Here is a 26,547-nt window from a genome sequence, read left to right as displayed (position 1 = left end):
GTAGATTATAAATATGAATTATAAATTTGAGTATCTACATATTTGGAATTTTTTGTTATAGGTTTATTTATATATATAAATATAGGTAGGTATGTCCGGTTTAACCAACATGTGGTTTAATTACTGAACCACCGGTTGGACCACTGTATCACTATACCAGTACCCTGGCCGGTTTGATAACCGGTACGGTTTTAACAACAATAGATTTAAAAACAAAACCTTATTATCTTATTATTCATTATTCTATTTCTGTTACTCTTCTTCTCTAGAGAGGAAGAAGAAGAATTGAGAATGCAAGGTAAAAGAATTATGCATTGATTTGCCTTTATTAATTGAGAAGAGAAGTATTTATACAACTTGCTAAAAGAAGGAAAGAAGAGAAACTAACAAAATAAAAATAACTATCCAGAACCAAAAATGGGAAAAACAGAAAGAAAAGGAAAAGACGAGAATGACCTTATCAGACTAAACTATTCCTAAACTACCCTTGCAATCTGAAACACGAAGACAAAGGGAAAACAAATGAAGAAGGAGAAGCAATGCACAATACTGAAGAAGAGGAGATTGGATCTAACAGCTCCCCTCAAGTTGGACGGTGGAGGTCACGAAGGACCAACTTGGCAACGAGATTCTGAAAGGCATTAACCGGTAGAGGCTTTGTAAAGAGATCCGCCAGCCGTGTAGATGATAAAATGAGGAGGAGATGAACCAGTTTCTGTTGAATTTTCTCCCTCACTATATGACAGTCGATCTTTATGTGCTTCGTACGTTCATGGAAAAACGGATTATGGGCTAAATAGATAGTTGATTTGTTGCCACAGTAGACAGAAATAGGAGAAGTTGTAAGAATGTGAAGATCATCCAACAAATATTTTAACCATTGTAGTTCACACACTAAGCTACCCAAGGCACAATATTCAGCTTCGGTTGAGGATCTACTTACTATATTTTGCTTTTTCGTCTTCCAAGAGATCAAAGTAGGACCCATAAAGATACAAAAACCTATAATAGATTTCCTTGAATCTAGGCAACAAGCCTAATCAAAATCAGAGAAGGCAGAAAATTGCATAAGTAAATTGGAGGAGAAGAAAATGCCTTGTGCAGGAGATTTCTTGAGATAGTGCAACTTTGGGATGAGAATCAAGAGCGTTGGCAATGAAGAGACTTAATTGTTGAACTGCATAACTGATATATGGTATTGAAATGGTGAGATAAAGGAGTCTACCAACCAATCTTCTGTAAGAAGCAGCATCTTGAAGAGGAGTGCCTTTGTTGAGTTGTAATTTGACAGTAGGATCAAAGGGAGTAGCAGTAGGCTTTGATGCTAAAGAACATGTATCTTCTAACAATGGTACAACATATTTTCTTTGGTTCATGTGTATGCCATTCTTGGATCTAGCTATTTCTAGTCCAAGAAAATATCTAAGGTTGCCCAAGTTTTTGATTTTAAAAGATTTGTCCAAAACAGATTTTACATAGTTGATTTCAGTCATGTTATTCCCAGTTAAAACCATGTCATCAACATACACTAGAATTAATGTGAAGGAAGTTAAAGTTTTCTTAGTAAACAAGCCTTGGTCAGCATTAGAATGAGTGTAGCCTAGTGAAACCAAATTGGAGGAGACGATAGTATGTCATTCACGGCTAGCCTGTTTGAGTCCATACAAGGACTTGTGAAGTTTGCAAACAAGGATGGAGTCATGGGTTATGAGGCCAGGAGGTGGGGACATGTAAATGTTATGGACAGGCAGAAATGTTTATATGTTGGGGAGCAATGGTCATGTGTGATCACAGAGGAAAGAAGGTATAGAGGTTTGGAAGAAGGAGTGGTGGAGTTGAGTTTAGTTTTGGCTAGGTTGCAATAATAATCTCTTAGGTGGGATGGTGGGCCTCTGATTCTAGAAGATTACCTAAGGTTGGGTTGAATGGTAGGACTCTGTGGTGAATTTGGATTGGCTGCAACTGGAGGATGGATTATGTTAGGGATAATGGGAGGGTCATCTAGGGTAGGTAGAGGATTACTAATGAGTTTGAAGGGTATGTTGGTTGGATGAATTACATGGGTGAAGGTGTGGAAGGGAAAAATGTTTTCATAAAAGTGAACATTCCTTGAAATGAAAATTGAGTTGAAGATAAGATCATATAAGATGTAACCTTTGGTGCTTTCTTTGTATCCAAGGAAAATAGATTTTCTGGCTCTTGGACAAAATTTTGTTCTCTGGGATAGGATGGTACTTGCATAGGTGAGGCAACCAAAAACCTTTAAGTGGTCATAGGGAAGAGGTTGATTGTATAGGATTTGATAGGGGGATTGGTTTTCGAGGAGGGGTGTTGGGAGCCTATTGATAATGTGAGTGGCATGTTGGATAGAGAAGTTCCATAACTTCTGAGGTAAAGAGGATTGGAAGAATAAGGCCCTAGCCACATTGAGAAGGTGTTGGTGTTTCCTTTCCACCACTCCATTTTGTTGTGGTGTCTCAATGCAGGTTTTTTTGGTGGAAATGCCTTTAGATGTTAAGAAATATTTCATATGGAACTCAATGCCATTATTAGTTCTAAGGGTTTTCAGTTTGTTTTCAAACTGAGTTTCAACAAAGGCAATGAAATTTACTAAACGTTGTCTTGTTTCACTCTTTTGTTTCATCATGATAATCCAAGTAAATCTACTAAAATCATCAACCAAAGTGAGAAAATATCTATGACCAAAGATAGTAGGCATAGAGTAAGGTCCCCATATATCAACATGCAACAATTCAAAGATTTTATTTGTACTGGTTTGGTTGTTTGGGAAACATAGCTTCCTTTGTTTAGACAAATGGCATACATCACATACAGGTAATCCTTCAACATAATCAGAAATAATAGGAAACTGTTTTGAAATAGTGTGCATTACACCTTTAGAAGTATGTCCAAATCTTAAATGCCATAAAAGACTAGAATGTTGTGATTGTGCAGAACCAGAAGCGGAATTGATTTTGCTAGAGGGGAGAGTGATTAAGAATAAGCCTTGTTGGAGCTTAGTTGTACCAATCATCTTCCTTGAAGCATTCTGCACAATTGCACAAGTTTGTTGGGAAAATATTAGATGGCATTTCAATGTTCGGATTAGCTTATTTACTGAAACAAGGTTCACATGGAATTGAGGCACATAAAGGACATCAAAAAGAGTAATTGTTGGAGATAGTATAATTGTACCAGAAAAACAAGCAGAGACTTTATGGCCATTTGGTAAGGTGATGTTAATTGGAGAAACTCTCTTATAAGCAGAAAAATAATCAAGATTAAAACTAATATGGTCAGTGGCACCTGTATCAAGGAGTCATTGAGTTTGAAACATACCTGCATCAGTTGATGAAGTTATTGTATGGACAACAGAATTGACATTGTAAGTTCCATCCTGATTATTCTGATTCAAAAGCTTTAAAATTCCTTGGAATTGCTCATCAGTGAAGGAATTAGTGGGAGCCTTGGATTGAGAGATTTTGTAATCATATGGGTCTAATTGGTCATTGTCCAAAGGAAATCCTAAGGTATGGTTGGCCATCCTAGTAGACTTATTGTTTTGGTAACCAGGTGGGCATCCATGCTTCAAGAAGCAAATGTCTATGTATGATTGGTTCTTTCGCAATGTGTGCAGAACTTAGTTTGTTGTCTGTTTTGACTATTGAATCTGCCACATCTCCCTTTATAAGGTTGATTGCTCCTACCCCTTGTATTTTGGTAGCTTCCTCTAGAAGGGTGCGAGTTTATTGTTAAGGCTTTAGTTTCTATGTCCAGGATAGGGGATGTAGGGTTGGTGATTTGTCTCTCTTATTGTGTCAATAAGGAGAAAGCCTTTGAGATGTGGGGAAGGGATTCCATCAACATAATTTGGGACCTTACATGAGAGTATTGTTCATTAAGACCCTTCAAGAATCTTATAACATAGTCTTGGTCTTTTTAGGTTTTAGTGTTGGTAAGGACTCCACAATTGCAAGGATTGAGGCATTTTCCAATAGGTCTGAAATTATTAATTTCTTCCCATATGATTTTTAATTGGGCGAAGTATTCAGAGATGTCAAGGTTACCTTGGCTGAAGTGATAGAATTCTTCTTGGAGTTCTGCAATGCGAAAAATATCTCCATGGGAGAATCTGTCCTTCAAATCCTTCCAAGCTTCAGCTGCTGTGTCTATCCATAAGATTCTTCTGTCAAGTGTTGGATCCACGAGAGGGCCAAATTGTTGCATATTTTCCAAGGTGCATAAAAGAATGTCACCTGGTGCAGGTTGTGGTAAACTTCCATTAAGAAGCATGATTTTGTTCTCGGATTCCATGCCCATTTTTATAACTCTTGCCCAGGAGTGGTTGTTTTCGACGTTTAATAAGGGGGTCACCATCACTAATACTGAATTTTCATTTGAGCTGAGAAAGAAAGGATTATAAGGATTTGTATTGAAATCTGCATAATCTGGATTGGCCATCGAGGTGGATTACAAGAGAAGAAATAAGATTGTAGGATGAAGAGATGAAGGTTGTAGAATGAAATCTGCATAATCTGGAGAAGGGAGCCTGGAGGATGAAGGTTCAAAGTGGCTAGGGCCTTATTCTTCCAATGCTCTTTACCTCAGAAGTTATGAAACTTCTCTATCCAACATGCCACTCACATTATCAATAGGCTCCCAACACCCCTCCTCCAAAACCAACCCCCCTATCAAATCCTATACAATAAAACTCCTCCCTATGATCACTTAAAGGTTTTTGGCTGCCTCACCTATGCAAGTATCATCCTATCCCATAGAACAAAATTATGTCCAAGAGCCAGAAAATCTATTTTCCTTGGATACAAAAAAGGAACCAAATGTTACATCTTATATGATCTTACCTCCAACTCAATTTTCATTTCAAGGAATTTTCACTTTTATGAAAATATTTTCCCCTTCCACACCCACACCCCTTTACTTCAGCCAACCAACATACCCTTCAAACTCACTAGTAATCCTCTACCTACCCTAGATAACCCTACCATTATCCCTAACATAATCCTTCCTTGTAGCCAATCCAAACCCGCCACAAAGTCCTATCATTCAACCCAACCTTAGGCAATCTTCTAGAATCAGAGGCCCACCATCCCACCTTAGAGATTATCATTGTCACCTAGCCAAAACTAAACTCAATTCCACCATTTCGTCTTCCAAACTTGTATACCCTATTTTCTCAGTGATCACATATGACCATTGCTCTCCAACGTATAAACATTTATGCTTCTCCATAACTACCATAAAAGAACCCTCCACCTATAAACGAGCCTCTAACCAAGCTCACGACACTCTGCTATGCAAGAGGAATTAAAGGCTCTCAAGGCCAACAATATATGGACCTTAATGCCTTTACCCAAAGACTCTATTGGTTGCAAATGGGTATTTAAGGTGAAATACAAAGCTGATGGCCAATTGGAGAGATACAAGGAAAAACTTGTTGCCAAAGTCTATAACCAACTCGAAGGGGTGGATTTCTTTGAAACTTTCTCCCATGTAGTAAAAATCACTACTGTTCGTCTTGTTCTTGCCTTAGCAGCCTGCAATTCTTGGTTTTTAGAACAACTTGATGTCAATAATGCTTTCCTTCATGGTGAATTACATGAGGAAGTTTACATGTCCCCACCTCTTGGCCTCATAACCCATGACTCCAGCCTTGTTTGCAAACTTCAAAAGTCCTTGTATGGACTCAAACAGGCTAGCCGTGAATGACATACTATCATCTCCTCAAATTTGGTTTCACTAGGCTACGCTCATTCTAATGCTGACCAAGCCTTGTTTACTAAGAAAAATTTAACTTCCTTCACATCAATTCTAGTGTATGTTGATGACATGGTTTTAACTGGAAATAACATGACTGAAATCAACTATGGAAAATCTGTTTTGGACAAATCTTTTAAAATAAAAAACTTGGGCAACCTTAGATATTTTCTTGGACTAGAAATAGCTAGATCCAAGAATGGCATACACATGAACCAAAGAAAATATGCTATGTCATTGTTAGAAGAAATATGTTCTTTAGCATCAAAGCTTACAACTATTCCCTTTGATCCTACTGTCAAATTACAACACAACAAAGGCACCCCTCTTCAAGATGCTGCTTCTTACAGAAGATTGGTTGGTAGACTCCTTTATCTCACCATTTCAAGACCAGATATCAGTTATGCAGTTCAACAATTAAGTCTCTTCATGGCCAACCCTCTTGATTCTCATCACAAAGTTGCACTAAGGGTCTTGCACTACCTCAAGAAATCTCTTGTGCAAGGCCTTTTCTTCTCCTCCAATTCACTTATGCAATTTTCTGCCTTCTCTGATTTTGATTGGGCTTGTTGCCTAGATTCAAGGAAATCTATTACATGTTTTTGTATCTTTATAGGCCCTACTCTGATCTCTTGGAAGACGAAGAAGCAAAATATAGTAAGCAGATCCTCAACTGAAGCTGAATATCATGCCTTTGGTAGCTTAGTGTGTGAACTACAATGGTTAAAATATTTGATGGATGATCTTCACATACCTACATCTTCTCCTATTCCTGGCTACTGTGACAACAAATCAGCTATCTATTTAGCTCATAATTCAGTTTTCTATGAACGTACGAAGCATATAGAGATCGACTGCCATATATTAAGGCATATCTCTTTACAAAGCCTCTACCTGTTAATGCCTTACAAAATTTCGTTGCCAACTTGAGGGGGGTTGTTAGATTCAATCTCCTCTTCTTCAGTATTGTGCATTGCTTCTCCTTCTTCATCTGTTTTCCCTTTGTCTTTGTGTTTTAGATTGCAAGGGTAGTTTAGGAATAGTTTAGTCTTATAAGGTCATTCTTGTCTTTTCCCTTTCTTTCTGTTTTTCCCCTTTTAGGTTCTGGGTAGTTATTTATATTTTGTTAGTTTCTCTTCTTTTCTTCTTTTAGCAAGTTGTATAAATACTTCTCTTCTAAATTTATAAAGGCAAGTCAATGCATAATTCTTTTATCTTGCATTCTCAATTCTTCTTCTTCCTCTTTGGAACGATTTCTCGATATCAAAATGCTAATTAAGCTCTGATACCATCTTGATATCGAGAAATCATTCCAGAGAGGAAGAAGAAGAATTGAGAATGCAAGGTAAAAGAATTATGCATTGACTTGCCTTTATTATTTGAGAAGAGAAGTATTTAAACAATTTGCAAAAAGAAGAAAAGAAGAGAAACTAACAAAGTAGAAATAACTACCCAGAAGGGGAAAAACAGAAAGAAAGGGAAAAGACGAAAATGACCTTATAAGACTAAACTATTCCTAAACTACCCTTGCAATATGAAATACGAAGACAAAGGGAAAACAATTGAAGAAGGAGAAGCAATGCACAATACCGAAGAAGAGGAGATTGAATCTAACAGAGTTCATGCAATAGTTTATGAATTGAGTTTTTAGAATGATGTTTATGTTGTCAAATCTCTGTGAATTTGGTGGAATTGGTCATGCTTGTTACGTGTTTGATATAATGTTTGTTATATTATGCGTTGTTTATGTATGAAATCTATAACATCGCTTTGTGTACGATGCGCTTGTTATATGTATGAAATATATGACAACGCTTTTGTGTGATGTGTTATTGTATATATTCAATACAATAGTGTAATAGAAGTGTTGTTAATCATGATAATATACTACTGTGGTCATACAGAAAGCACACAAATGATAGTGAAGATTTAAAATTTTAATTGATATAACATATTTTGATTTACACGAGACAAATGTATGAGACACTATCTGAGATACTTTAAGTAAAGTGCAATCACAAATCAAAAACTAAGTATCAATTAAAAGTTATATAGGTAAAGTTACAAAGGCCGAAAGATTAATAAGGATCGAGATGAGCTTTGCAAAATAGATACAAATATTATAGGAAAAAAGCCACAAAATATATAATTTATTTTACTTTTTATTTATTTATAAAGAAATAATAATGTATATAAATATATGAGAACTTATAACAATTAAAACTTTGTGGGACACATGCCCAACTAGGAATGGCAACGGGGTGGGTCGGGGTCGGGTTTGTACATACCCAAACCCAAACCCGAAATTAAAAACCCGAACTCAAACTCAACGGGGTTAAAATTAAAGATACCATCCCCAAACCCGTCGGGTTTCGGGTAACTCGAACCCAAAAAAAAACCCGAAAATGATAAAGTATTAAGGAAAATATGATATTATTTTCGTGTAATTTTTCTCTAACATTTCTATTTTCTCTTGCATTATTTTATTTCTTGTATGTTTGAAGATTCAATAGTATGTAAAGCAAAATAAAAATTAAAAACAATTGGCAAATGATAGAAATTTCAATTTTAAATTGAATTACCTTACTTCGAGGCGGGTTCGGGTTAGGGTCTTTGCTATACCAATCTCAAACCCGAACCCGAAATTTAAACCTGGGTAAAACCCGAACCCGAACCCGAACCCAATCACATCGGGTTTTTTCCCGTTAAATTCAGGTTCGGTTCAGGCGGATACCTATGGGTTCGATTTTTATTGCCATCCCTATGCCCAACTATCACCTACGTGAATCCAACCACGTGAGGAGGGGTTATGAAGTTGTAATTACGTATCTGATAGCTCTGTGTAGTACTATTCATGTTTTGTATTTGTATGGCAGTATGAGTTTGAACAACTTTGTTTAGTGCCTATCAAGGCACGAATAATTGAAGGGTATATTGAATAATTCATTTCGATGAGATTTTGTTGGTGCGGTAGTTACAATTATAAAGAGCATTAGTGATGAAAATGAAAAATGTGGGTATCCATTCGAATTCAATCCAAATTTAACAGGGAAAACTCGATGTGATTGAGTTTAGGTTTTATCCGGGTTTAATTTTTGGGTTTGAGTTTGATATAACAAAAACTTTATTCTGAACCCGCCCTGAAGTAATGTAATTTAATTTAAAGTTGAAAGTTCTATCATGGACACATTTTTTTAATTTCTAATTTTACTTTACATATTATTTACTTTTCAAACATAAAAAAAATGAAATAATACAAGAAAAAATAGAAATGTTAGAAAAAAATAAAACAAAAATGAAACCATACTTTTATTATTTTTAGATTTTTTCGGGTTCGGGTTCCCCGAAACCCAACAAATTTAGAATGATATCTTTATTTTCAATCTTGTTGAGTTTGAATTTGAATTTTGAATTTTAAGTTCAGGTTTGAGTATATACAAACTCTTCTTTGATCCACTCTCTTGCTATTCCTATGCAGCATTGATGAGAAATAATTAAATAAGCTGATTATCAATATAATATATTATTAGGGATTAAATTAGTTATGTTTTGTCAAATTAAGGTTTACATACCAAAGCTCATGTGATGATTCTAGTTGGTGCAAGTTGTAGTAGAAACTTAAAGTTTATTATATAATTTTGGACTCTCTCATCCACTCCAAACCTAAATAATGTAAAACTTCTTATAATAATATATTTTAAATAAATTCTAACAATTTTCACCTTCATTAAAATATTTTCCTCGTTAAGAAATCTACCAACAATTTACACCTCAAAGAATATTTTACTCCTTAGAATATTCACACAACAATCTCAACCTTTACTGAACATCACATTCCATCTTATTCAATTCTCCAAGAGGACATGCATAAATACTATATATATATCATATCATGCTCCACCTTCTTTAACAATCTCCATCTTATTAATTATATAATGATTATATAAAAAAACTCTAGGTAGCATAACTATATTGTGCATGTTAATTTTTATTGTTGTTAAGCCGTTTCAAGTTAGAATTTTAGATAAAGGAAAGTAATTATTTTTTTGTATAATAAAATATCACATCATCCTATAGGTATAACGAACTAACCATTTTTAGAATCTATTACATCTATTTCAAGTTAATATTATTTTTAGTAGTTGAACTCTTGACCTTGTATGATATCTAAAGATCTAATGAAGCCTTACATATTTACTTATAGTAGCATAGTTTGGTGGTTGATAAACCAACGGCCTTCAAGATCTTGAAGCTCTAATTGCATCTGCCATCTACCCCGACAAACAATATATATCTGTTACAAAAGGTTGGATACTTGAAAGTCAATGTCACTAGTTAGTCTATGGTAGATATAGTTACTCATTGTCATGGTCCACTTTATATTAATAATATCAACATCTACCACGTACATGCATGCTTCTCCACTACATTAATTATAACCCACCCTCCTTTGCACACACACACATATATATATATATATATATATATATATATATATATGCATATGCACCAATTCTAATATTAGTCTTCACTCTTTTCCTGAGATACAATTAAGATCATTTTCTCTGATAAGCAGTGGAAAAGGCTAAGGGTGAGTGATTTCCATGCTTTCCTTTGTCAAGTAAACATTCTCTTGCTATATTAATCTTTATCTCGTTGTCCGTTCGACCTTGACTCCATAACTTTATTTTATATTATGGGTTTCAAGCTATAACATTAAAGCTGGTTTCTTATATGTTTTTTATGTTTATCCAGAAAAAAAAGTTAAGGCAATCATCTTTCGTTTAATATATTTTCCTAGCCATTGTCGGTAGTAGAATTTACTTATTGGGCAGAGAAAAAAATAGTTTTCCTCAAAATTGAATTATACAAGATAATATATAGTATATAGGGAGGAATTCACTTACTCCCAGTCTTAACCAGGTGCAGAGAGCAAAATAATAAAAATATAGATTACTTATCCCAAAAAATTATGTTCTTTTCTTTTTTTTATTTAATTAAATTATACCAAGTGATTTAAATATATTTTTATGATTTTTCTATTTAATTAAATGACATATTTTAATTAATTTGATATGATTGAGATACAAACTGGGAGAGGGATCCCTGTTAAGATGGTAAACCTTTATGGAAGGACTTGAAATTATATTTTGCCGTTTTTGTTTCTGTGAAATTATTGGATTGTTGCACCAGTTCTTTCTCTCTCATATATCACGCACATAGAGATAGATATATATATTTTTGCCAAGGTCGTACAAGCAGCGAAACTTAGTTTCTTGCAAGAGTTGTTTGCTTCACTAAGTTTAGCATGAAAATCTATTATTCCCATCATCATCTACCCAATAAGTTGCACCATTATCTACTTTTTTATACGTGGAAAACCCTCTCTATACAAACCTTGACGTACAAGAAGGGTAAATTTTATCCCAATTATAAATTTGATTTAAATTAAATTTTGGTTGTTGTTTTTTAAAAATGTTAATTTTTACACAGTGATATACTGACCCATGTATACAGTGATATACTGACCCATGTATATATATTAAGCTATTGTGTAAATTATAAGTGGATTGACAATATTTATGCCTAGTTAATATATTTGCTTATAAAAAGTTAATTTTATATATTCCAACAGAATATTTAAATCCTAATATTGGAATATATAAAATTAATCTGTGATAAATTCAATTCTAGAAGTAGGGTATATTATATTCTATTATTTATGAATATGTTTCATTTTCTAAATTATATGAGTAGGTAAATGGAGAGTCATAAAGATGTTTGATAGTTAGAGTGAAAATTTTAAGAAATAAAGTGAAAGAGGTTTATGGCTCAATTTTCACCCACAATAAAATTAAAAAATTAAAATTAAAAAAATTATAAGTTTGTCTAATGATTTGGATGAAAAGTTTAAAGAACAGAATTAATTAAAAATGTTGAAAGTTTAAATCTCACTCATTACAAATATTAAGATCCAAACATTTGAATATCAAAAATTATGATTTGGTAAATGGACGTTCATGGTTCGCGCAATCAAAATTATGTACTCGCTTTGATAAAGTAATCAGCTTCAGTTTTTTGATTTAATCAAAGTATTTTCACCTTATTGTTAATATAGATCAATCACTAAGCTGCTCGAATGATTGTGGCTATTTTTCCCGACATTATTTTTCCAAAAATCTGATTATGTACAGGTTTATTGGTCAAATTAAACCTTTTTAAATAAAAATGCAGGTAACTTAGTTTTTTTTAAAATGAACCCCTATAAAGTAAGAATAAGTTCCACAGTGTCTAATGAATTATATAAGTATTTATTAAAGGAATAATTTAAACAGGTAACACATTTTGTTATCCTATCATAAAACAAAGTACATTCGTAAAGTGAGTTAAGATCCTCATACATTCCTTTAATTAATCAAGGATGGATACTCCATACCTTTTTTAAACAAGAGTTTCATCAAATAATACCTTATGATCAATATTAATTGTTCATTTTTTAAGATAAAAATTGTTCTTAAGGGAGTTACTTAGTATAAGAGAAAAAAATGCATATACAAACAAGGTAAGAGTTTTATAGACTATAAGTCTATCATCCAGAATTCATTTTCAATCAGGGTTGACTCTTTAAAAAAAAGTAATACAAATTAATAATAAATAATATACTGATTGTATATAAATTATTACACTGACAATACATAAGTATTTCAACAAATCATGAATCTGCGGTTCAACTAAAAACCAGGTCGCAACAACTAGCGACTCCATTAGGACATTTTAAAGAGAGTGAGTCCTGAATGACTGATTGCATGGACCATAATATCTTTTTATCTTGTTTGATTTCTTTTAATTAATATAATTACATTCACTCATTTGTATATATTTACTCATTTCTTAAAAAAAACCAAACTTGCATGCTTTCGAATACCCATAACAAAATACATTTGTGTCTTGGCACACATACCCTATACTCGAGCATTAGATATTATTATAGGATAGAAGGACATGCTGGGCATTAGGTCTCACTTGTATTAGCATGATGAACCACCCAAATTATCATAGATATCATGAGTTAGGTGCTTGAGGCAATAATCTCTCATTTTTAACCTATGATATTTGAGTTTCCTTTTTTAAGATTCGATACAGTCTGGGGACATTGTAGAAGTCTAGAACCTCAGAGAAGTCCACTGTAGAAGTACCTTAGCTCTCTGGACTAGGAATGTGATTTTTAAATTCTCCAAAATGTCGTATATGTGTCTTTTTTTAGGCTTAAATTCAAATTGAGATATTGATGCTGACAAATTGATCAATTAAATTACCAGCAAAAAAAAATAAAAGATTGTCGAACCCAAAAGGAATTATTTGATACTAACATTTCAACCAAAAATTACTATTCTAAGTTGATTTTTAAGAGATTGATTGGTATGATTATGCTAATAAGCTAACTAAATAATTAGAGAAAACTATTGGAATGAAGATGTTGGGATTGGACTTTACTATTTGCTATCCGTATACATTTGATTCAATAACTATGATTCTTTCACCAAAAATGGAATCTCAATGGTACTAACCGTTAATGTCTGTGTCATGTTAATAGCTTATTAATAAAGCGCTATGTCTATCACTCTACTCACAAGATGAAGAACTATGATCCACAAAATATACAATTATGTCTAGTAACTATGGTTGCGAAATTGAGTTTAATACAACACTTCAATGATATTAATTGCTAATATCTTAGTTATATTAGTAGCTATTAATATAGCTCTATATCTAGCAACTATATTAATAAGATGAAGATTTATGAACCAATAACACACATCTATCTCTAACGACCATGTTAATAAAATTAAGAGTTAGTTATTGTTCATATGACTCTAGGTCTAGAAACCATATCAACAACATATAAATTGTGACAAATTGATATAAATTCATGTCTATCAATTATACCAATACGATGAGCTATTATAGTCAGATTTTATAATTAGAATTTTTTCATACATATTATCACAAAATCATAAATAAAAAAAGGGTGTCAACATTAAAATGAGCCGTAAGCACATAAATAACTCATGAGAACCAAAGCGTAATAAATAAGTGTTAATCTGAATTAAAATACATACATCAAGTAAATATTATATCCAATCCTAATAAGGAAGAGTTTTAGCTACACATTGTCATGGTAACTAAATACAGATATACAAAAAGAGAAATCAGGATGTTATGAAAATAAATTGCCTTCTCAATAAGCATAAATTAGCTCCTCTAACATTTTCCCTTGCTTCTCCACCTTAATTAGAGCTAAACTAGTCTAGGAACTTAAGAAATTTCGAGTGAGAAGTGTTATGTGTGAATGTGTAACTAAAATGCACAAAAACTGTAGAGCGTAAAATCTATCAATTCACAAAAAAATGTCAGGCTCAAGAGCAATTTGCTAATTAATTAGACTAATCCATGAACTAATATAAAGATGATATTTCAACTATAATATTTTGGCATTTATTAGATATATAATGCAAAAGCATATAACAAATAGATATGCAATCAAGAGTTATAAGAAATAAATTTAAGTAAAACTAACATGATTCGGAGGGAAGAAAGTTGTAAGTGCCAAGAAAACCTGAAGCATGGACTAGGATGGAGGTATGATTCCCAGGAAAGATGAGTTCTCTAAAATGGAAGAAAAGGACAATATATTCAAAACTGTAGTTTGTTTCATGTTTTAGCCACGGTTTTTACATTGTGCAAAAGAATAGTGTCTTCTAAAGTAAAAAATGTTAGAAAACAAAATGTATATAATAACAGTATAGTTTTATATACATTACAAGAAATTCATCATATACCTATAAACACTTATAATGATGATAATTAAAACTATAAATATATATGTAATATAACTATAAATATCTAGATGAGTAACTATATGCTTTAACTATGACTTTCAAACCGTCAACTTAGATTATATATACCTTCTGATGTCTAGTTCCACCACTCCATACTAATTTTTTATTATTAAAACATAAAAATTCCACGGTAGAAGGCTTTTCAATCCCACTCTTCATTCTTTTCCATTACAAAGGGCTTCTCATTCTCTTTCTTCTTTCCAGATCAAATTAGGTTCCTCTTTTTTTCTGGAACTTCTCATTCTCCTTCAACCATAGCTTAAACAGGGAGTACACCATGAATCGAATGTATTTTAGTGTTCCACAAGTGAAACAACATGGTTGTTGTCGTTTCTGTCGAATATCGATACGATAAACACTCCATCCGTCGGCCCTGACGCTGTTGCTTGTGTCTTTATCATGTTTTTCGGCACGCCACTTAGAATGTTTGGTCCTTCATGACCAGGTTCTGCTCTGAAACACGAACTGCATGTTTGATCGTCATTGCTTCAACTTGGTTACTTCTCTGCAATAATTAATGAAATTAATTTTAGGTTTAGATTCAGATTCAAATGATTTAATTTTTTGATTGAAACATGGTAAAATCCTTATTTGAGATTTATGGATTGAAGTTCTTGTATTTTGAAATGGGTCACATCTGAATTGTTACTAATACTAAAACCAAAAATACATTTCTATCTCATCCTTTCACTCTCTAAACTTCCAATGGTTATCAACACTGTGTTGTATAATGTAGATCCTGCACATTTGAGGAAGAATGTTGAGCTCTAATTGGAATATGGGGCATGGGAGGCATAGGTAAGACAATCTTTGCGACTGCTTTATATGCAAAATTGTCTTCTTCAATTCAAAGTAATGAATTGTAGGTATTCTATTTGTTCTTTCTGGTTGTAGTCAGTACCTCAATACTTATCGTCATATAATAATAGTTTTTAATAAATTGAGGTGGTGTTCAGTTTTTAATAAATTCATATTTAAATAATTTAAATTAATCCAATTTGGAGTGTTTGGTTCTTGGAGAACTTTGATTCAGGTAGTGTGGTAGATATATGTATTGAAAAAATGCCATGGTTCTTAACTTATCAAAAGAAAAGACCTTTGTCTCAATTTTTTCCTTGGCAGTATCTGTGTTCTGTTTAGTTCCACCATTTTTCTTTTGATTGAACGAAAATTTCTTACTTTTTAATCCCACATCATGTTCTATTTTTACAACTAGTATTTGGTAATATATTTCCAAATTAATTAAACTATATAGCAGAAACTAAGATTAGTAAGTGTTCTGTGGTGACTTAAGGTGGGATTGTGTCTATTTTTATGTTGAGGCACAAGGAATGGAGTGGTTATGATGGTAACATATTTCCTTAGTCTTTTAAGGAAGTAAATCAAAATGGTAGTGTCTGGTTGTGCTCGCTAGCGCAAGATCAAATATGCAAAAAATAATTATTGTCAAAAGGACTACTAGTTTAAGTGGTGAAAGAAAAGAAACATGCATATATCTCTTGAGTGTGCAAAAGTTGGTGTTGAAACTATTACTTTGAATCTGAATTGTTTTTTATGAAATTGGACAAAATGGTAGCCTTATATATAGAGAAGTGAAAGGATGTTGTCGTTTGATTAGGTGATGCGGCATTATCTTATTCAAAGTGAAACTGATTAAGCATATTGATGCATTTTAACTACAAGAGTTGTTAGAGGAGAGAAAATATGTTGTTGTGTACAAGGAAAGAATTTAGGTCCCATGAATTCTACAATTTGCCTTTTTTGTGGCTGTACATAACCCTCTTCAAGGAGGACCAACCTTTTCTTTTATTTATATAATATTTGGTACTTTTTTGGGTTCTCAGAGGAATGTAGTCATAAGGCATCTTGCATGAATGGTTAGTACATTTATAATACATTTGAGAGAGAATTCTGCTATTGTGTCTACTACTTTGCCATTCCCCCAACTCACTTTCCATTGTCTTCTTCTCCATGGAATACTAGCTTATGCATACAGAAGGATAGAGAAGTTAAGGAAATGAAAGTATGACATATATGTCTTGTAATGTGTTTATTTCTTTTGGGGTGATTGTGTAGCCTTATTTCTTTGAGCTTATGTCTCTTCATCTCTTCCTCTTCCTTATTCATATTACTCTCACATTACAGGCATGTCTGAGTTTCGTCCATGACAAAAAATATCAAGAAAACCTATATGTTAGTTCTTCAAAGAGAAGTTTTACTAAGTGCTTCTAATTCTACACGCACATGGAAGATGTTCATTTTTCCTTAACAGTGTGAGATCCTTGTTGCTTATTTTGTTTTATGGTATTTGGTTAGGCTCATAAATATTGTGACATGTCACTTTTGTTTATTTATTTTTGTTATATAGGCATGAGGGATCTCGTTAAGTTGAAATGAGGAACTCTTATCATGGAAGCCTTTCAAAGGTAGATAAATCTATCATCTTTTAAGATATTTGCTTCTAATGTTAGCTCTTGATCTCATTACATTTGTTCATTCTTAATCAATTCAAAAAAGAGGCATATATGTAGTTTTTTAGAAATTATTAATGCTTATTGATTATTCCAACTAATGTTTTATTTTGTTATTGTAGGCAAATAATGATGTTGTAACACTATGGTATGCTAATATTAATGCATTAAATTTGTGTTAATCTGATTTATATGCATTGGGTTGTAAGTGAGTTATCTATTTTGATTTATATGTATTGGATATTTCCCATTGAGATGAGTATGATAGTATATAACTATAGATGGTACTTGGAGTTAATGGCAAAATAGATCACATTAATTTGTGTACACTAATATATTTATTTCATTAACTTGTATTCTTTTGCTTTATATTTCAATAGGTTCAATATTCTTCTTCTATCCAAACCTCTTTTTATTCTCCAAATTTGGATTGTAATGAAGATAATGAATATGGTATAACAATTTTTTTTACTAGAGTTTTTTCATTGGATTACTTTATTCATTTATTGATATATTTTTTATTCCTTGTAGGTGAAGATTAGGCATCTAAGTTCTTTTTGATGCAACAAACTAGGAAATGAGCCATTTAGATTTTTTTGGAAACACAAATTTGTATCTATTTAGATGTATACATGATCCAAACTGTATAATTTTTAGGATTATAAGACTTTTTATGTTTATGCTATATGTAGTTATATTATTTTTAGGTGTACATATTTAACTCATGTATTTCATCGAATTTATGACTTTTTTAATTTTAATAATAATGATATATTGGAATATTTATTTTTCCATTATATATTCATATTATGATTTCATTTTACCTTTAATCAACCCGGATGAAATGAGATTGTAGGTATATGTATTACTTATTTTATATCACCAAAACTTATACTAATGTAATAAAACCGTAAGTATTAAGAAAAATATATTTATTTATAGTGATGGACATAGACTGTAGGTAAAAGTTGAAGTCTTATTTTACCAATGGCCTTGACTATCATCACTAAAATCTATAGTGACAGGGAAAATCTGTATAAGTACTTATAGTGACAGACAAAAACCTATAGTGATAAACAAAAACCATAGGTATAACAACTTAAATACGACGGACAAAAACGTACGTAGGTAAAAATATTTTGTATTATACCTACAGTTTTTTTATCTTTTACTGACGATCTTTGTCTGCAGGTGTATGGCAAATTTCTTGTAATAATACATTATTATTGCATTATTCATATTTAATTATTATTGACTCTTAAATAAAAATAAATGTTAAGTATTTTGTGTGGATGTTATACTCAAAATGTAATAAAAATAAATGTTAAGTATTTTGTGTGGATGTTATACTCAAAATGTTAAGTATCATGGCCGATGGCCTAAAGCCGAAACAAGTAAGCTTGTATTTGGGCATGATTTTATGTACATAGCCTATCGAATATCTAGCAAGCTCAATGGGCTAACTCATTTTATCGACTCTAATTTAAACGCTAGTGCACTTGGCGCTGCTCCATATTGAAGAAATAGATCCACCTGGTGCCTGCTATTGCAAAGCTAGTTGAAGCATTGTTGCAACAAAAATAGGTTGAATTATGATGTCCATCATACATTAAGCACCATTCACAACTGATCAACTAAACTAGTCATAATACATGTGTTTTGCAATATACACATATGTTTGCATTAATTATTACTAAAATGTTATATCCTTGTAAATGGTCTAAAAATTCTTCTAACATGCACTTCAATGTCAACTTTATATAGATAGAAAGTGGCATATGTCACTTTACTGCCATTATGATGAATTTTTGACTAACTTATTAGGATACATTACTCAAATTATTGTAATAAATAACATGTGATACTAAGTTAGATTAAGGTTTGCAAAAGTGGATAAAAATTGGTTGGATGCTGAAAAGTTGCCGGAAGGCCGAAAAGACAGTAGCTTGAGGCCGAAGGATGGTAACACTTATGGGTGAGTAGGAACCGGCTCTATCCACTCACCCAGTACGACCCGATCATAATTAAGTCTGATAGTGTCAGATCTAATTGGGTATACGGTTGGGTTTGAGTTCAAAAATTAGACCCAATTAATATTTAGGGTCGGACATGAGACAATCATGACCCGTCCTGTTTCATGGTTACTCACTCATCATGTTTGTGTATTTTTATTCAATTGTGTATATAGTAATGACTTATATTTGGTGGAAGTAATCATTGATTCTCTAGTTTTTATCATATATATGATTAACAATGTATATACATATATCATTTTATATGTCAAATTACATATTCATAATAATAAGTAACATTGGGAATATTTTATCTAAAATGAATATATATAACTCGAACAATATTTAGGATCGAGTAACAAGCCTTATCCGATCTATAACCAGACTCATGCTTACCCTTAGTAACACTAACTGATAAAGTGTCTAAAAATGATAAAATAATATATGATAACCTTTTACGTTAAAGAAATATAAGACTTCTCAAGTCAGTACTTATGATGTAGGAGCTTTTCTAAAATCCACTCTAACTGAAAAAAACTACAATCTTACTTTTGTCAAATAAACATGTTAATAAGCTTATAATCCTATTTTATATGTTGTCAAATACACTAAAAAAATAAACATGATTGGTTCTAATGAAAATAGGAGAAATGAAAATGAATGGAAGAAAAAGTGAAGGAAAATGACTTTTCCTTGTTTGGTTGACAAGGGAAAAAAGGATGGAAAAAAAAAGGTATGGACCCTATGCTAAAATATTTTCTTCTCAAATAGAAGAAGGAAAAAAAATAATATTTATAAAATGACCCTAACACATTTGTTTTATCTCTAAAACCCAATTTTTCTTATATTCCCTCATCAAACTCACTTTATCATATTTTCTCATCAAACTCACTTTATGTTCAAATGAGTTTTTCACTACAACAATATACATAAACAGAATTTTAACATTCTAATTCATTTTTTCCTTTTCTAATTCCAATTTCTTTTCCGCTTATTCTAATTCATGCAATCCTATTTTTTTATTCATTCATTTTTTGTGTTACAATATCAATGTTTTGCACAATAACATAACGCATTTGATTTTTATTTTATTTCCAACTGTAATTATTTTTTGGAGAACTTTTGATTTGTTGTGTGATCATAAATTAATATATTTAGGTTTTTTCTACTTAATATTTCGTCTATAAAAGTATTTGTTTAGCATTTATACTTCTTGTATTTAGTTTGGCCAAAGAGGGTTGGATCTCATATGTTTTATACATGCTAAAAACAAAGTAGTAATAAGTTATAAATATAACATTTCTTATTTGGGTGTGTTATGTAATTTCAAAAGCATACTTTTTCTTTTGCTTGCACTTTTTGCATAACCAAACAAAAGGAGATAAAAGTTTTTTCTCTCTTTTAAACAAAACAACTAATTGTTTACATCAGTTTCTTCTTCTTTTCATTCCCTGAACTTTCTTTCCTTCTTTTTTCCCTACCATTTTCTTTTCTAAATCAAACAGTTAAATCTGATATAAAATATTATGGGCGACTCTAGTGGATGTGCAACAAGTGCCCTGCACAGCACATGGCACATAGTTAATAAGGAATCCAATTTTTTATCTACAAAAACAATTTTCATTTTCACTTACTTTATTTTTATACAACAAATTTTAATCTTGTAGGACATGTTCACTCTTGTATTTTTTAATTATTACACTCCACTTATTAACTTGTTCAATATTCTGTTTATTATAATGATTATTGTATTATATTATCTTAGTTGATGCATAATTAGAATTAGCATCCGTGAACAAAACATGAAATCAATTAGACAATTTAAAATGTTGCCAAAAAATAAAAACAATTTTTTTTACTCAAGTCCCAATAAGTGACAATAATAAAGGAATAAAAAATAAAATATGTGATATCCTTAGAATTTGCATTAGACTTTTTTTATTGAAATGTTGGTGTAAATTGTTTTACATAATTAATTTTTTATATATATTTGATACTCATTTTTTGTCTCCATGACTTGCTTTAAATTATCATTTTATTTAATTTTGATATACACATTTTATTTATTTTCTTATGATGGATAAGGATCCGCATCTTTACTCCGTATAAAGGGAAGCAGCCAAAGTATTATAAGGCTTAATTTCTCCTTTAACAAAAATAGGATAACAGATACTTTTTCTCATATATAATGTCATATATCAATAAAAAAAGACATCGGACTATTATAAGTATCTTAAATATTTTGACAGTTACACAAAGTTCACTTATTAAATAATAGCATGTTGGCAGTCTCGCTTAACCCGTTTTCTTACCATTCTTAACGTGTAGTTTTTATATTATAAATTATAAATATAGTATTTTGTGTTAAACATTTATAATTTATAGTTAAATTTATTCAGATACAATGTTCAACTTTTTAAATAGACTTTTAAAATAAGAAGATAATGATAGTAAAATAAGATGATAATATTATATAATTTTTTATAGAAATAAGAAGATAATGATATAAAATAGGGAATTATAAATTATACAATGGTGAGATAGTAATTTTATATTTTACCATTAAGTAATAATATAGATATAATCAAGACGTCATGCACTTTCGTTTCCAAACACTTGGCAGTTGCTCAACTCAAAGATAAAATAAGAGTTTTGTCTAGTTATTTAATATTTTATTTTGTATATACATTATTTTAATGTTAGAAACATTATTTTTTATATGGTGTCAATCCCAAGGAATATTTTTATTGAAGAAGGTATACTTAACTATGCTTTTTATCCTTTAATTTTAGTCGAATATTCCAAAAATACCCACATATGACATGTGTCACCAGAGTCATATTTGTTTATCAAAATTTATATCACTTCATGCACGGCCTTTTCTATCTTCGTCATATGAATGAAATATATATTAATTTTATATTTTATAATAAATGAGAATTTTAGGACAAAAAATGTGCTGTATTAACTAGATGTGTCGATTACTGCATTCAGAAATTGTGGAACTAAAATCCATTTTTTGAAACGTACAAGGACTAAATCGAAGGAGAAAAATTGAGGATTAAAAACACATTTATTCCGGTGGTTGGTACATATAGGCCATATAAATATTTTTTTATTTTTCTCATAAGTATTCTCGCACAGAAGATAATCATGTCTGAGTCGGGAACATCTACAAATATGTGGAGCTAACTCTCCCAATATATATTTTTTCCATTCATAAAGTTCAAACCCAAAACCGTACTTAAGAAAAATCAAACATGTACCACTTAAACTAATATATGATGATTTCCTATAAATATTTTAAGCTTCTTCAAATATGACATGATATAAATATATTTTTATTTTCAGGTGGAATAAATGTATAGATTCTAAATTATCTGAACAATAGATTATAAGTATTTTAGTTAAGAGTTGTTTACTAATTAAGTTTTAGAGGAAAATAAAGGTTTAAGAGCCATTTTATAAATATATTTTATAACGTTAAAGTTTTTTCTTTTCCTTGAAAAATAATCTATACTCTTAGTAAAAATAACCCTATGGGGAAGACAAGGGGAAACTATTGGATAGTGGTGGACCTATGGTTTTTGACTCATTTTTGTGTGTTAACTAATGTTATCTTTCAATCCTATAAATAAAGAATTAATTTCTTTCAAAACGTTATATGTTGTTCAATACTTGATATCATATTCGGGACATTTTATGATAGAAATACTTGTAGTTCATGGTATGTATATGCATTTCCTTTGTATATTTTCCTTATAGTTAATATTAGATGCAATCTAATCCTAGTTATATAAAGTTGCACTTTATGTCATTTCATTCCTATACATTTTGAGCCATAACAACAATTGGCATACCTTATTGTGGATCTAGATAAACTATTGTTGGTTTTTGGATTTGAATAAGTATTTGTTATTTCAAATTATGTATCATATCAATTAAAATATATCATGTCAATTAAAAAATTAAACATTTATTATTTTTTTTATTTTGATTTTATTGTCATTGGTACGAGAGAAAATATATCTTTATTATTTCGGACTCATCTTTACTGCTCATTATATATATTTTATTATTTTTATTATTAAAGATATGTTTTGAACCCATAGTTCTTGAACATAAAATAATTTCTTAAAGAGAAGAGTGTTTGTTGACCTTACCTGATGAAAGACAATTCCTTAATTAAGATAAATATATTACAACTAAACATTTCCAAGTTCCAATAGCAGTTCAACTGCAACTTAATTTCCAATTTCCAACAATAGTTTAACTGCAACTTATTATAATTTATTACATGAAACAAAAATAAACATTTTCAAACAACAATTTGACATCACTTATCAATAACCCAAACGCAGTTCCAGATCAACTTCTTCATTACCAATAGAAGCCATGGAAGTGTTTTTGCCATTTGTCAGCATCTGAAACCCATAGCCATATGTGGTGGCAGTGTCACCTTTGTTGCTTTCTCCACTTGGAAAGAAAGCATGTTTCTCTGGGAAAAGCTTCAGTGTTTTCTGTTCCTTTGGCTCATTTGCAATCATAGGCATGGAACAAGAACCAGATACACCCATAGGGTTATTGTTTCTGATCATTATATTAGAACCATTGTAGGTTGCATTCCTTCTCTTGAAGTTGTATAAGTATGCATTTGGAAGGTGGCTAGAGAAACTAGCAGCATAATTCTGGACATGTTGTGGTGTTTTGTTCCATTTCAAATGGTTAGTGACATTGCAGCATTGTCCATTCCCATACTTCATTAGCCCCATCTTAAATAACCTAATATCAAAAAGCAATGTATAATAAAATCACATTTCTTATCAAAATGAAACAAATCAATAGTAAATTAAAAAGGGAAATGCCATAAAATCACTTAATGATGGAAAATAATACTCTCTTACACCTAATAGGTAAGTTGTTGTTTTTACATTTGCACTTGAGGATAGAAGTGTCATCTTAATATATTTTAAAAATAAAAATGACTTATCATTTAGCTTTTTTCTGTTCTTCTTGATTTTTATATACCTGCCTCTCCGTTATTGGAAAAAATCATTACTGTGTACATATATATATGGTTGAGATTATATAAATAGAATTAAGTAAGTTTTTGAAAGCCACAAACTCATTCTCTCTGTGCTTCCAAGCTGGCTCCTTGTGCCTAGTTCCATTAGGAAAAAAGAATGCCCTTGAATCTGGACCACCATGCATGTAAGTTTGGATTGTAGAACCAACATGAAAGGGTTGATAAGTATATCCTGAAGTTGGAAACCAAATAGTTTGTTCTGGGTTGGTATAGTACAAATTGCCATTGAAGTTATTAGGGCAAATGGACATAACAGAACCAGAAGCAAAATCAAGGATTTTTGGTGCCTGGGATGATCTGAGTGGTTGGGATGAAAAAGAAGGAGAGCCAGTAAGATCAATGATTTCATTAACCATTGTTGAGTAAAGATATCGAGAGAGAGATGAAGTAGTAGCGGTGAATGGCAATATATTAAGGGTATGTAACTTACATGGACTAAGTGTTAAAATTTTTGAAACAGCTAGTACATTGCTTTATAGAACTTGAAGGCTGCAGTGTATTTACCAAAATGGCCATGGAGAATTAAAAAATCATATTTTTTTGCCAATTAGCCTAAAGTTCATAAATATTTCATAAATTCAAATTCATTGGTCTTTGATTCTTTACTAGAGAGGTTTAGTTACTTCATATATATCTTATTCAAGTTCTTGTTTTACTTTTGACAAACTTAGGATATGTTAGATGTTGGTGACTTAATTGGTCAAAAGAATAATTTAGGTAGGGATGGAAACGAGTCGAACCGAGATAAATCAGAGCTCAACTAGGTCCAACTCAATCAGAATTTGCTCAACTCAAAATTCGACTCAAGTTTAATACAAGTTATTTTTTAGTTCTAGTTGGACTCGATTAAAGTTCACAAACTATTCAGTTTCGCTCGAATTAGTTCATTTGAACAACTCAAATAATTAATTCATTTAAACAAATGTTACACAAGGCTTATCATTTTATTTGCAAGGGTAAAAGATAGATATAGAATGGTTTCAAACTTTCAATAAAGTTATCACATTTTAGAAAAACGTTCAAAACAACAAAATATATATATATATATATATATATATATAAATAAATATAAATATGTATCGAGTCAGCTCATGAAACTAATGAGTCAAACTATATCAAGTTTATATTCGGCTCATTTAGTTTATGAACCAAGTTTATCATGCTAAATAATAAGTTCAGTTTCGAACAAATATTAAGTTAATTAGATTAATATTCACAGTTCTAAATCAAGGTATGCATTGATGAATGGCAAAATGATTATAAGGCTGGGAAATTTGGATGGGTTACAATATAGTCATTGAATTAAGTGAAGTAATCTTTGTGATAAGCTCCATAAATCACTCGCAAAAATATAATAATATTATTTTTACACATTTTTTAATATATTTTCACAACAAACCTCTTTGGCATTTATATCTTGAAGTTTTAAAAGTATCATATTTTGATAATAGGTTATAAATAAAAAATAGAGATTGACATAAATTTAACTTGAGTCTTTTCCACTCAACTCCAATTCCAATATAAAAATATTATTATTTAATTGATATCATGATAACAAAACTACAAATGAGAATAAATTAATATAAATAAATAATAGAAGCATAGTTATCTAAACAAAACTATCTGAACCAGTTCCACCAAAAAACAAGTATATAGGAACTTATACCTATATGATAAAATAATTATATCCAAATTGTAGTCATATTATTTCATTTTTAATATATTGTCATATCAATTAGTTTTCAATTTAAAATTAAAAAATATATAAAAATGCTTGACCAATATATTAAAAATGGTTAAACACATCATCACCTATAAACACCTAATTTTGATCAGGAGTAATCTATTAACAATATAATAAAAAAAACTCCTTATGCTACATGTCACACCCTCCTCACATGTTTTCCATCCATGCCACATGTCACATCTTCCTTACATGTTTTCCCTTCATGCCACATGTCACATTCTCCTTACATTTTCTCATCTTAAAATGTTCTAAATTATTAATTATTAAAAAATTAAAAAAAAACTCATTCATGTCACATGTTATTACTATGTACATTCCCACACTATGCTTACTTTTTATATATTTTATATATTAATAATTTAATACTAATTAGCGATTGGTCTATGTTGCTACCCCACCAAAATTGAGTGTTTACCGTACCTATGTTTTGTTATATTAAAATGTAATAGACATTGAACACTAGATGAGATTGAAATCATTTTTCACATCCAAACTATTTCTTTACACTAATCTATGTATATTATTTAACGTTTACTATTAATCTAAGAATAATTGC

The 26,547-nt window shown here is 31.1% G+C and overlaps 2 protein-coding genes across 2 annotated transcripts; one reads left to right on the top strand and one right to left on the bottom strand.

Moving 5' to 3' along the window:
* Positions 5,869 to 6,705, top strand: LOC109330873 (uncharacterized mitochondrial protein AtMg00810-like). Its single transcript, XM_019565144.1, has one exon. The coding sequence runs from the start codon at positions 5,869 to 5,871 to the stop codon at positions 6,703 to 6,705; it is 837 nt and encodes a 278-aa protein (XP_019420689.1).
* Positions 23,371 to 24,668, bottom strand: LOC109331032. The gene is made up of 2 exons (XM_019565315.1): positions 24,284 to 24,668; positions 23,371 to 23,940 (listed from the first exon to the last, which is right to left on the bottom strand). Exons 1-2 carry the CDS (start codon positions 24,598 to 24,600, stop codon positions 23,502 to 23,504), a joined length of 756 nt encoding a protein of 251 aa, XP_019420860.1. The 5' UTR covers positions 24,601 to 24,668; the 3' UTR covers positions 23,371 to 23,501.

This window comes from Lupinus angustifolius, chromosome LG17 (assembly GCF_001865875.1).
Source record: "Lupinus angustifolius cultivar Tanjil chromosome LG17, LupAngTanjil_v1.0, whole genome shotgun sequence".
In the NCBI taxonomy this organism is placed as follows: Eukaryota; Viridiplantae; Streptophyta; class Magnoliopsida; order Fabales; family Fabaceae; genus Lupinus; species Lupinus angustifolius.
The sequence above is the reverse complement of the archived record's forward strand: the minus strand, read 5'-3'. Positions and strand labels throughout refer to the sequence as shown.

Excerpts from the sequence above, each read along its gene's own strand:
- LOC109331032 (XM_019565315.1), bottom strand. The coding sequence starts at position 24,600 with ATGGTTAATGAAATCATTGATCTTACTGGCTCTCCTTCTTTTTCATCC. Across the intron at positions 23,941-24,283 it reads TGGAAGCACAGAGAGAATGA|GTTATTTAAGATGGGGCTAA; the intron begins GTTTGTGGCTTT and ends TTTTGATATTAG.
- LOC109330873 (XM_019565144.1), top strand. The coding sequence starts at position 5,869 with ATGACTGAAATCAACTATGGAAAATCTGTTTTGGACAAATCTTTTAAA.